The following is a 12,836-nucleotide window of genomic DNA, read 5'->3' on the forward strand; positions in this document are numbered from 1 at the left end:
GCTCGTTGTTGACCTAAGCAGCTCGAAAGACAGTTGCATCTGTCAAGTAGGAAATGTAGGTACCGCTTTATGCAGGGAGGCTAATTTAACTTATTTACGACACCATTAAAAAGTCTTCCAGCAGTGTGCAGAAAGGAATGAGGAAGTACTCCATCAAAGACTTGGTGTCACAAATGGACGGTGAAGTGGCAGCTCCCCCGTGGCAGGAATTGAAGCTGGAAGATGTTAAATTGCCTCTGTGTCTGTCTATATATGTTGTATCTCTAATGGCATTGAATTTTTGCCATGTATATGTACATTGTGATCCGCTCTGAGTCTCCTTCGGGGTGAGAAGAGCGGAATATAAATAATGTAAAATAATAATAATAATAATAATAATAATAATAATAATAATAATAATAATAATTCAGTGCTCAAACCTCTATGCCCCTCTATGTCACCAGCGGGATTCCAGCCAATGCATTTGATATTGGCCGATTCCAAAGTTGGTTCTCCATATGTTGCAAGACATCTAACCTTTTGTTTAGATCTTTTATATTTTATATTTTTATATTGTATTTATAATTTTTAGCTGTTTTATATACTGTGTGTTTTAACTGTGTTTAGGCATCGAATTGTTGCCATTATTGTACGCCGCCCTGAGTCCCTTCGGGTGAAAAAGCCGGGATATAAATGCTGGAAATAAATGAAATAAATAAGACTTTGGTGGCCCAGCTATGGCAACCACATCTTGGTACACTTTTCTCCATTATACCAAACTGAATTTGACAATTGATGGAATAATTTTCCTTTCCTTTGTTCTCGTTTCAGTGCAGATGAGCGTTTCGATGCCACGTTTCATACCAACGTTTTGGTGAACTCCTCTGGATATTGTCAATATCTTCCCCCAGGTAAGAATAGGTCCGGATCGGTACAGAAATGACATTTCTCAGGATATTGTGGCGGAAAATCAGCGGGATGGAGCTTTGCCACAAAACTCCACCAATGAAGTTATACTGGGGCTGTTGCAATTGCAAAAAATAGGTTTTGGATTGAGTCTCAATGGATCGGAGAGAGTCACGGTGGGCTTAGCTTTTGGAGATATCTCTGGATAAGCATTGGGGATATGTGAAATAATTCTTCTGTGTAAACCTTGGTGTCTGGTTAAAAAAAGAGCCACCGAAGTGGAGTGCACAAAAACGGCATCTACTCACCGGTATTTCCTGGTGAACTTCCACGTAGGAATATTCAAGAGCACTTGCTCCATCGACGTGCGTTGGTTCCCCTTTGATGTCCAGAAGTGCAAACTGAAGTTCGGCTCCTGGACGTACGGCGGATGGTCCCTGGATCTGCAAATGCAAGAAGCTGAAATCTCGGGGTACATTTCGAACGGCGAGTGGGATTTGGTGGGTAAGTTCCGTGGGTCTTCTTCCAACATTGGGTTGCTCCAGTTTAGCAGAGGAGACCTATCTCTATATATAAAAGAGTGATGGCATCACGGCGACCGACAAAACAACAAAACTACAGGCCCCCCAACCTCGAAATTTGACAACACAACCCATCATCCACGCCTCTAGGTTGATACAACAAAAAGAAAAGAAAAATAAAGTCCTAATCAGAGGGAGAGGAATAATTGCTTTTATCCAATTGCTGCCAGTTAGAAGGCTAAGCTCCTCCAACTTGGTCTCCTAGCAACCCAATAAAAAAATAATAAAAAACACTAAAAAAATAATTAAAAACACTAAAAGATTAATACAATAAAATACTATAATAACAGAAAATAACTAAAAATAATACAAGAAAATAATAAAATATAATAAATAAAAAGATAACTTACAATAAAATTAATTAAAAAATACAAATGACGTCAAATAAAAATTACACAACAATTTTTAACCAATACCACCACCACTTTGCCACAGAAACGCGTGGCCGGGCACAGCTAGTATTCTTATATAAGGTGTACATTCAAAGAAGTCTTCTCAAGAAATGTTCTAGGTCCCCCGGTGACTGTATGGTATGTTTCCATTAGGAGTTACAATACAGCCTCACTGGAGGAACTAGAAAAATCCTACTGAAGAATTTTCACAAGGAGTGAAACTCTATAGTGATTTATTTATTTACAGTATTTATATTCCGCCCTTTCTTCTCACCCCGAAGGGGATTCAGGGCAGATCACAATGGACATAGACATGGCAAACATTCGATGCCATACAACATACAGACAGAGACAGATACATGGAGGCAATTTAACATTTTCCAGTTTCCGGCTTCATGAGGATGAGCTGCTGCTTCATCATCCACTGTGACACCAAATCCTTGATGGAGTACTTCCTCATTCCAAACGCTGCTGGATGATTTTTATGGTGTTGTAAATTAGTAAAATTAGCCTCCCCGCATAAGCGGTACCTAAATTTCCTACTTAGGAGCCTCCGGTGGCCTAGGGGATAAAAGCCTCGTGACTTGAAGGTTGGGTTGCTGACCTGAAGGATGCCAGGTTCGAATCCCACCCAGGGAGAGCACGGATGAGCTCCCTCTATCAGCTCCAGCTCCATGCGGGGACATAAGAGAAGCATCCCACAAGGATAGTAAAACATCAAAACATCCGGGTGTCCCCTGGGCAACGTCCTTGCAGACGGCCAATTCTCTCACTCCAGAAGCAACTCCGGTTGCTCCTGACACGAAAAAAAAATCCTACTTGATAGATGCAACTATTTTTCAGGTTGCTTAGGTTAACAACGAGCTGGGCTATTTTAATGGTTGGGTGCTCAATCTGACCCAGGCTGGCTTCGAACCCATGACCTCTCGGTTAGTAGTGATTTATTGGAGCTGGCTACTAACCAGCTGTGCCACAGCCAGGCCGCAGCCCGGCCCTGCGCCACTAGTGCAAGTTGTTGATATTCCATGTGTTGTTGAAAGCATTCATGGCCAGAATCACTTGGTTGTTGTGAATTTTCCGGGCTGTATGGCTATGTTACGGAATCATTTGCTCCTGATGTTTCACCCACATCTATATAGTTTATATAGGTATATAGTTTCTAATATACCTCACAACCTCTGAGGATGCCTGCCATAGATGTGGGCGGAACGTCAGGAGATAATGCTTCTGGAACATGGCTATACAGTCCAGAAAACTCACAACAGCCCATTAATTGTGGCCACTATGTACATGCTCAACATTGGAGACAATGTTATGAAGGCAACTATAGTTTATTTATGTAGGATCTCTGCCTGAATTGACCCCCAGTTAATGTGAGTAGAGCAATAGGTACTGCTTCTATGGGAAGGTAATGGCGCTCCATGCAGTCATGCTGGTGACATGACCTTGGAGGTGTCTAGGGACAATGCCGGCTCTTCAGCTTAGAAATGGAGATGAGCACCAACCCCCAGAGTTGGACACGACTAGACTTAATATCAGGGGAAAACCTTTACCTAACTTTAACCTTGACTTCAGGATAACACTTAAAACTGTTCGAGTCTTCCTTTTGTGCCTTCTATTTTTGGATAAACGGTTCCCTCTGGTCAACGAGAATAGTCTCATATGGAAATGATGCAACCTCGAGAGAGAGAGAGCGAACGAGTGTTAAGGAAATGCCATTTATTTCAGAAAGTCCCGGCGGACTTAAAACTATAGGATATGTAAAACTCCTTAAAAGGGCTCGGAGATGAGATTTGCAAAAACATCTCAGGGATTTAGAGGTAGGAGTGGGCCTTTCTTCTCTAAATCACCCGAGGGATTAGCCAAATCTCAACTAATGCTCTCTTTTCTTCCCCTTGTACATTGCTCACGTTATCAACCTTTTAATTCTCGGAAACATGAATATGAATCGGAGCTGCGGTATTATAACAAGTGTTCCGAAAAGGCTTAGCAACATTGATCTATACCGTCCATCTTCTTGGATTCCTTTTTCTTACCCAACCACCTGATCTACTTCTAGTTCAGGAGTAGATGTGAAAGTGGTGAGATTTCTACCTAAAATGGACAGGATCCATTGTAAATCCCTTCTTCTTGGGGATCGGGGAGTTTTCTTAGAGCTTAAAAGGCTACAAATGGGATCCCAAGGAACAGGACAACTGGTCAAATATTGTATAAATTCCATTTTGTGGTCAACAAATTCAAGACACATCTCAACTTCATACTGGCTACCATAAAATCCAGATTATCTAAGCAGATAATCCACATTATCTGCTTTGAACTGGATTATATGAGTCTACACTGCCATATTAATCCAGTTCAAAGCAGATAATCTGGATTTTATATGGGACCTAAGACCATTAGATCCTTTTCACACATCAGTCCAAGTGACATCAATAAGTCAACCTCATCATTGATATTGTGCCGTTTCCACCAAGGTGGAGTCCATCATCCTTCATCAAAAGTGTCTAGTTTCCTGAAGTTTGCAAAAAGTTTCTTTTTGATTACTCTCCTGGTTGCAAACAAACACAAAAGTAACTATCCCAAGTTCTGTCCACTTCATTGATGAAGCTCACCAGCTAGCAAGCAAGAGATAATGGTACAAAACCTGTTCTCAGGTTTTAGACTCCAGCCCTGGGACCTTCAGAAAGGTTTGAGGTATGTTCCGTCTCCCAGGAGTTTGATTTTACAAGCTGCCCATAGTTGTAGAAATAGCACCTGTTTGCATTTGTTCCAGGGTTGCTGCAGATTCTGCAGCACTCTGATAGTCAGCTATTAGTAGAGTTTGTAGCCAGCTCAGCAAAGCTTTGCTGCTTGCAGCCTGCAAATGTATCTTATTGTCCTGGGGAAAGAAGGCTCCATTTTGAGAAGCCTCTTGCCTTCTAGACTGAAGAAGAAAGAACTTAGATGTGCTTGTGTGGCCAAGCCTGGTCAACTCTGACAAAGCCATCGTAAGTACTGACCTGCCTTTAAAACCAGTGCCGAGCATAGATAGGGAAAGACCTGTTCTTTCTAAAAATAGTAACTTAGCACTGGGGCAGGGAATATCTCAGGATTTCTCTGCCACTGGAGGAAGTTCTGCCTACTTCGCCTCAAAAACTAGCTTGGAGCTTAGATAGTTATAGACCTGCTCTTTCTGATAGCTCAGGGCTTGGGTAAAGAGGACCTCAGGATCTCTTCGCCTTTGGAGAAAGTTAAACCAGAAACTAAAGGGGTAAAGCAAGAAAGGAACATCTGCAAGGTTTTATAAGTTGACTGTTTATATTTGCAACCTTAACTACGTATGCCAAGTCTGCCATAGACTTTGCAAAAATAAAATTTTGTTTGATTGTTCAACTCAAAGTGCCTTTGGTTACTGGGATTTCCAGAGCTTCTACGTAAGGCCCCGCAGTTCACCTGGGCAAAGGAAGAAGCACATCTCAAAGCTTTAAAAGGTGCCTGGGTGTGACGGCATAAGGTACAATGTATGGATGACCACGTTCAATCTCTTCAAGTTGTCTGTTGACTTGTAGTAACCCCATGAAGTTCATATTTAGTATTGTTTTATGGACTCTACCTTCGGCAAAGAGGACCCAGAATGGGGTTGCCAGTTCCTTCTACAAAATACAGCCCACCACATCTGGAAGTCATTGGTAGTCTCCCATCCAAGTAGTAACCAGAATGACCCTGCTTTGAGGTACAATGTATGGATGACCACGTTCAACCTCTTCACGTTGTCTGTTGACTTGTAGTAACCCCATGAAGCTCATATTTAGTATTGTTTTATGGACTCTACCTTTGGCAAAGAGGACTCAGAATGGGGTTGCCAGTTCCTTCTATAAAATACAGCCCACCACATCTGGAATTCATTGGTAGTCTCCCATTCAAGATCAGATGTGATCTGGTATCTTTAAGGTATTTTAAGCCCATCAAACCTATGGATATCTGATGATTCCATGAATTTAGTGTTTTCTTAGGCAAGGTGGCTTTGAACGTTCCTTCTTCTGAACTGGTATTCGTTGATGGCCTCCAAGTATTTGCTAGGATTGACTCTGTTTAGCTTAAGATCAATAATTGATAAGATATTGAGGTCCTTCCTATCCCACACATACGTTTCATTCGTCTTTCCTGAACAGGCGTTCCTGGGAAAAGGACCGAAACCTTCTACGACTGTTGCAAAGAACCCTATCCAGATGTGACCTTCACGGTGACGATGCGACGGAGGACGTTGTATTATGGGCTGAACCTCCTTGTCCCGTGTGTTCTCATTTCTGCTCTCGCTCTTCTCGTTTTTCTTCTGCCGGCAGACTCTGGAGAGAAGATCTCACTCGGTAAGCATATGGTTTTGTTTCCAAGCAAAGATAACGCGGCGTGTGTTTCCTTCCTTAATACTGCATTTGATGGGCGCAACAGAGAATTGGCACAAACCGAACCCCCTGAGAAATCACAAAATGCTTGGATAGCTGGCGAATGAAGATAAGTCTATGGCGTGCAAAGGGATTGGAGTACGATGCACACATTGCTTTGCTATTTTCGCGCTTTCCTTTTCTTCCAAGTTTTAGCCCTGACACCAGAACCTATCATTTGTTTTTCAGGGATAACTGTTCTATTGTCTCTCACCGTTTTTATGCTCCTGGTCGCCGAAATTATGCCAGCCACATCCGATTCGGTGCCATTGATAGGTGAGTCCTTGCAAGGTTCATGTTTTGAAGGGAAGACCTCAAACGTTGGCGGAAATGATATCTTTACAAGATCGGTAGCCCTGGTGAACTTCTCTGCTGTTCCCGTAATTGCCGTTATAGGCTGTTTTTAAAATGTGTGTTTTTGTGAAATGCCTGCTATTTTTATTTTCTCCTTTGGAGGGTGTCAAAGCATTTATAAAAAAAATGACGGAAAGGTTAATAAAAGAAGAGCTCGGTTAGGTTCAGGAGCTCAAAGGAGAAGAGCTTCTCAGTTGCGATGCCACACCTCTCGAGTTTCCTTCTGGAGAGCCAACGCTTGACTTCTGCCCTGTTTTCTTGGAAGCGGATCTATTTCCAGAATTGCTCTCTACTTCAGTCCTCCAAGTGCTAAATGCCATTCCCCTCATTTTTTTAAAAAAATGTCTAGCATACTTGCACTGTAGTTATTATATTCGTAAGCAAGTGTTATGGATATGCAAGTGCTCCATATTCAGTAAGGCTACGTAGTTGGGTTGGAAGACAGCCCGGGCTGTGGCGCAAGCTGGTGAGCAGCCAGCTGAGACCAATCACTCTGACCAAGAGGTCATGAGTTCGAGGCCAGCTCGGAGCCTGCATTTGTCTTGTCTTTGTTTTATGTTAAGGCATTGAATGTTTGCCTTATATGTGTAATGTGATCCGCCCTGAGTCCCCTTCGGGGTGAGAAGGGCGGAATATAAATACTGCAAATAAAAATAAAATAAATAAAGACCATGCAAATGCCCTCTGGTCCACCTTAAGAGCCAGCAGACACACAGTAGAAGTCTGTTTTGCCCGAGGCAAAGGCTCTTTTTGGATTCAGAGGCCATAAGCACAGAAATGGCTAAGATTACAAGATTTCATTCAGAAGACAGCCAAAACATCAAAGCATGAAGTACAAACCTAGCAAGTCTATACCGAAGAATGCACATGTCTAATTCTGCAGCATCTTTCCCGGTATATGCAGGACCGGCTCTAGGTAATTTTCAAGTGTAAGCAAGGAGTATTTTTGGTGCCTTCCGCAATTGCGTAGTTCGCCTATAGCTTGAGCCGCCCCTGGGTATATGTATAAGCAAATCCCCTAAGTCAGCATTGTTTTTTCCATCTCTGTGGCATGACCCTCAACTTATCCATGGATCATATCAATATCTATACAGTGTTTCCTTACTACTTCGCAGTTCACTTTTTGCGGATTCACTGTATCACAGTTTTTCAATAAACTCTAAAAGACTATTATAAATCATAAAAATTGTAATTTACAGCCTAAGGAAGGAAGGAAGGAGAAGCCAAAGGGAGAGAAAAGGAGCCCAAGTGGCAATGGGAGGAAAATGAGGCAATTTTCAACACAGGATTCGTTGATAAAGACTTAAAATAGTGTATAACTACTAAAATAATGTATAAACATTAAAATAAATATACTATCCCTACTTCACGGATTTTCACTTATTGTGTGTGGTCCTGGAACCTAACCCCAGCGATAAGTGAGGGAACACTGTAATTTTGACCCTCAGTCCTGCCCTTGACTTACACATGAGGTTGGCTTATATCTGGGTTATACTAAATAGCTAATGTACAATATTGGCTATTGTTCTTATCCATTTGTTAAGTGTTGGTTATTCCTTTTAAACACGTATTTCAATGGCTAGAATTCTGTTAGTATCATACACATATTTAAGACCCTTATGGCACGTTGATGTATTTTTTACTTTTGGTGCACTGAGCAAAGAATGTATTCCTTTCCTGGATGGGTCAACCATGAATATAGTCATTTCTGATGGGCTTCAATTCAATGGTTAGGTGTCACTACATGTATAATTCGAATTCTCCAACCGTAAAATGAATCTCAGAACAAAACAAAAACACCCGACCACTTCTGTAGGGGATTTATACATGTGTAGTGTTGTTTGAGTCGAGTGTTATATTGAAAAGAGTAATCTAATGTCCTTCTTCGTCACCCTTTGCAGCACAGTATTTCGCCAGCACGATGATTATCGTCGGCCTCTCCGTGGTTGTGACAGTCATTGTGTTGCAATATCACCACCACGATCCGGACGGGGGCAAAATGCCCAAATGGGTAAGAGCCAATTTGAAGCCTATATTATTTTCTCCCTCCATCCAGAGCTTGCGAATTCTTTAGGCTCCCTAAATCCGAGCTCAGCAAGGCAGAGTGAGAAAGGCATTGGGGCAACGGCATTGCAATTCCATGCACGTACCAGCCTGCCATGTACAAATTAACCGACTGTAAGCCCTGTATGTGACACACTGTCACACAGACACAGCGGTGGTAATGTATATTTTATTTACTAAAATGTTTTACGCTGCCTCTTCATCCACAAAGGCCCTCGGGGCAGCTACCAAATCAATTATGGATTGCTTTCCAAAGAGAGCTTAGAAATATGAACACTGCCATTAGAAATACAAATATTAAAACCCACCCAGATGAATCAGACCACAGATTTACAGGGTTCTCAATGCCTGTGCGGCCTTTCCATGTACCTTCAGAAACAAAATGCATAGAATAACATTCTGGGAAATATCCATTGGAAAGGCAGAAGGCGAACACGAACCAGTCCTACCCATGGTAGACCCAACCATCCATGGGTCTACCAGAGAAAAGAACATCCAGAAATATCTAGATCATGACACAACCACAGTTTCTCTGGTACAAAGGAGAAGAGCATCCATCCTTATTGGATGAACTGCAAACCATTGGGGCGATAGATCACACTGTTTTCTTGGCCAATCTCAACATTATGCAGGAACTTCAGGAGGAAGCTTCTCCTATCCTTGTTAATACTTCAGGGATGGACAATGACCTGTGTCCTACTGGGTTAAAGTTTCTATCAAAGAAGACTTTAATCTTAAGTTTGGAAGCCACACGAAATGGGCTTTGACTTCCTTCTCATCAATTCAATGGATAAGGAGAGTTAGATGTTTCGAACCATCACGGCTTTCAGATACAGATGTCCCTCCATATTCATGGGTTTGACTTCAGCTGGATTCATTATTTGTGGATTCAATTTATACTTCTCTCTCGGACTCTGTAGGTTATCCAGTACAACACTATAATCAACTTGTTCCAAAAGTTGACCACAGAATTGTGCTGAAGGACCTAGACAAGTGATGGCCAACCTATGACACGCGTGTCAGCACTGACACGCCTAGCCATTTTTGCCGACACGCTGCCGCATGCAGATTGATTGGATGACTAGATCTTTTGTGGCCAAATTCGGTGTGATTTGGTCCAGTGGTTTTGTTGTTTACTCCATGGGAATTATGCACATTACATTATCATTATATCATTCTATTATTATTCTATTATTATTGTAGTATATTATCATATTATTACTATTATATTATTATTATATTATTATTCATTATTCATGACTACATTGAAACTAGAATAGAGAGAAATCAGCATGGAAACTGCAAGAGGTACCATAGATTGTTGTACATGGAAATAATGGTAGTAAATAGTTTTTGATTTATTAAATACAGTTATATATTACAATTATACATTTTTGTTATTTAAACTATACATATTGCGAAATTATGGGGTATTTTTCTCAAAGTGACACACCAGGGCAACCTTTTGTGCTTAGTGTGTCAAAATTCACCAAAAAAAAAACCTAGCATGACTTGGGTGGTGTGTCACTTCGAGGAAAAAACCATAATTTCGCAATATGTATAGTTTAAATAACAAAAATGTATAATTGTAATATATAACTGTATTTAATAAATCAAAAACTATTTACTACCATTATTTCCATGTGCAACAATCTATGGTACCTCTTGCAGTTTCCACGCTGATTTCTCTCTATTCTAGTTTCAATGTAGTCATGAATAATGAATAATATATAATGAATAATAATATGAATAATGAATAATATAACAATAATGTAATAGTAATGATATGATAACATACTACAATAATAATAGAATAATAATAGAATGATATAATGATAATGTAATGTGCATAATTCCCATGGAGTAAACAACAAAACCACTGGACCAAATCACACCCAATTTGGCTACAAAAGACATAGTCATCCAATCAATCTGCAAGCGGCAGCGTGTCAGCAAAAATGGCTAGGCGTGTCAGTGCTGACACGCGTGTCATAGGTTGGCCATCACTGCTCTAGGAAGTCCTTGACTCTTGACCAGTCTGTTATTTTATGTCCCAATTTAATTATTTCTGTCAGAATGTCCATTTGCATAATCTCAAGTACTTTAGTAGTCCATTCATGTACGAGGGCTATCCAGAAAGTAGGTTACGTTTTGGATTTTAAAAAGGACAAAGTATAGGATAAATTATTTACCATATGCAGCTGAAAGACACATTCCAAGACTACAATCTCATGTAATCCCTATTGAAATTTAGGCACGTTTCATATAGATAAATGAGTTTGAAAAGTACTGCTCCAGTAAATTCCCCGCTTGTGTCCTCAGCTCTTCCCCCTTCTCCCTTCCTGCAGCGTAGCCAAAATGCTGTGCTGCTAGACATGCCCCCATTGTTGGAAATGGAGGAGAGAGGCGGCAAATTTACTGGGGCAGTACTTTTCAAACTCATTTATCTATATGAAACATGCCTAAATTTCAATGGGGAATAAATGAGATTGTAGACTTGGAATGTGTCTTTCAGCTGCATATGGTAAATGATTTATCCTATACTTTGTCCTTTTTAAAATCCAAAACGTAACCTACTTTCTGGATAGCCCTCGTATGTCTGGTATTTCTTTTTGTCTCCATTTTTTGGCTATGATAATTCTAGCGGCTGAATGATGCGTTCTCTCCCATGTTCCCCAGACCAGGATCATCCTTCTCAACTGGTGTGCCTGGTTCCTGAGGATGAAGCGGCCTGGAGAGGACAAAGTCCGCCCCGCCTGCCAACACAAGCAACGCCGATGTAGCATGTCCAGCGTGGAGATCAACACGGTCAGCGGGCAACAATCCAGCAATGGGAACATGCTCTATATCGGATTCAGAGGCTTGGAAGGGGTCCATTGTACTCCGACCACCGATTCGGGCGTGATTTGCGGAAGGATGACGTGTTCCCCGACGGACGACGACAACCTCCTCCACAGTGGACACCCTTCGGAAAACGACCCGGACCTTGCGAAGATCTTGGAGGAGGTCCGCTACATCGCCAACCGGTTCAGAGACCAAGACGAGGCGGAAGCCGTTTGCAACGAGTGGAAGTTTGCCGCTTCCGTCGTGGACCGCCTCTGCTTGATGGCCTTCTCGGTTTTCACCATCATCTGCACCATCGGCATCCTGATGTCGGCGCCCAATTTCGTTGAGGCCGTTTCGAAGGATTTTGCTTGACGTGGGAAAGTCGGCGAGTTATAGATTAAAAGGGGGGGAAAAGAGTTACGTAGCAATAGCCTGTTCGGTGCACTTATATCCAGGATGTGGGGATGCAAACCATGTTGGGGTGGGCACAGTATTACAAAAGGACATTATAAGAATTAATAGTCCTGGCAGTTGTCCTGGGCCATGTGTATACGGCATCACCAGCCCTTGAGATAACCACGTTTGGTGTTTGGAATAAATTATTTAAATTAAGTCTATCAGCATCTTCTTGGCATTATTTGATCACCTTCCAGAATCCAAGTTATCAAATTTTTTTTCGTGTCAGGAGCCTAGGATAATCCAGAACCTTGGATAAGTGAGTCTTGGAAAAGTGAGACTCTACTGTAATAATAATAATAATAATAATAATAATAATAATAATAATAATAATGATAATAATAATAATTTTTTTCATGTCAAAAGCAACCGGAGTTGCTTCTGGAGTGAGAGAATTGGCCGTCTGCAAGGACGTTGCCCAGGGGACATTGCCCGGATGTTTTGATGTTTTTACCATCCTTGTGGGAGGTTTCTCTCATGTCATGGAGCTGGAGCTGATAGAGGGAGCTCATCCGCACTCTCCCCGGGTGGGATTTGAACCTGGCAGCCTTCAGGTCAGCAACCCAACCTTCAAGTCACAAGGCCTTTATCCCCTAGGCCACCAGAGGCTAATTAATTAATTAATTAATTAAGTTATCAATTAATCCCCTTCTTAAGCTTCCGTAGAATGGAACCATGACTATTAAAGTGGAACAAGAGTGGTTTTGTACCCCAAGGAAGCACGAGCACTCGAAAACCAGACAAGAGCCAATATAACACACTATATCTTTATTAAAGCCATTATTTATCCCAAGGAAATCAGGTATAAAGTCTGAGTAAGGAATAGTTCTTTTAGAAAGTCGGTGGTAGTTCCAAAA

The 12,836-nt window shown here is 41.4% G+C and overlaps 1 protein-coding gene across 1 annotated transcript in view; it reads left to right on the forward strand.

Annotated features, from left to right (window-relative positions):
- chrfam7a (CHRNA7 (exons 5-10) and FAM7A (exons A-E) fusion) overlaps positions 1-12,140 on the forward strand; it is a 61,751-nt gene extending 49,611 nt beyond the window's left edge. Inside the window, exons 5-10 of the mRNA XM_062962997.1 lie at positions 811-890; positions 1,222-1,389; positions 6,010-6,204; positions 6,469-6,555; positions 8,535-8,644; positions 11,377-12,140. Coding sequence (XP_062819067.1) covers positions 811-890; positions 1,222-1,389; positions 6,010-6,204; positions 6,469-6,555; positions 8,535-8,644; positions 11,377-11,895 — 1,159 coding nt within the window. The 3' untranslated portion in view covers positions 11,896-12,140. The remainder of the gene's footprint in view (positions 1-810; positions 891-1,221; positions 1,390-6,009; positions 6,205-6,468; positions 6,556-8,534; positions 8,645-11,376) is intronic.
- The last annotated feature ends 696 nt before the right edge of the window (positions 12,141-12,836 follow it).

The sequence above is a fragment of the Anolis carolinensis genome, unplaced genomic scaffold (genome assembly GCF_035594765.1).
Source record: "Anolis carolinensis isolate JA03-04 unplaced genomic scaffold, rAnoCar3.1.pri scaffold_11, whole genome shotgun sequence".
Lineage (NCBI taxonomy): Eukaryota > Metazoa > Chordata > Lepidosauria > Squamata > Dactyloidae > Anolis > Anolis carolinensis.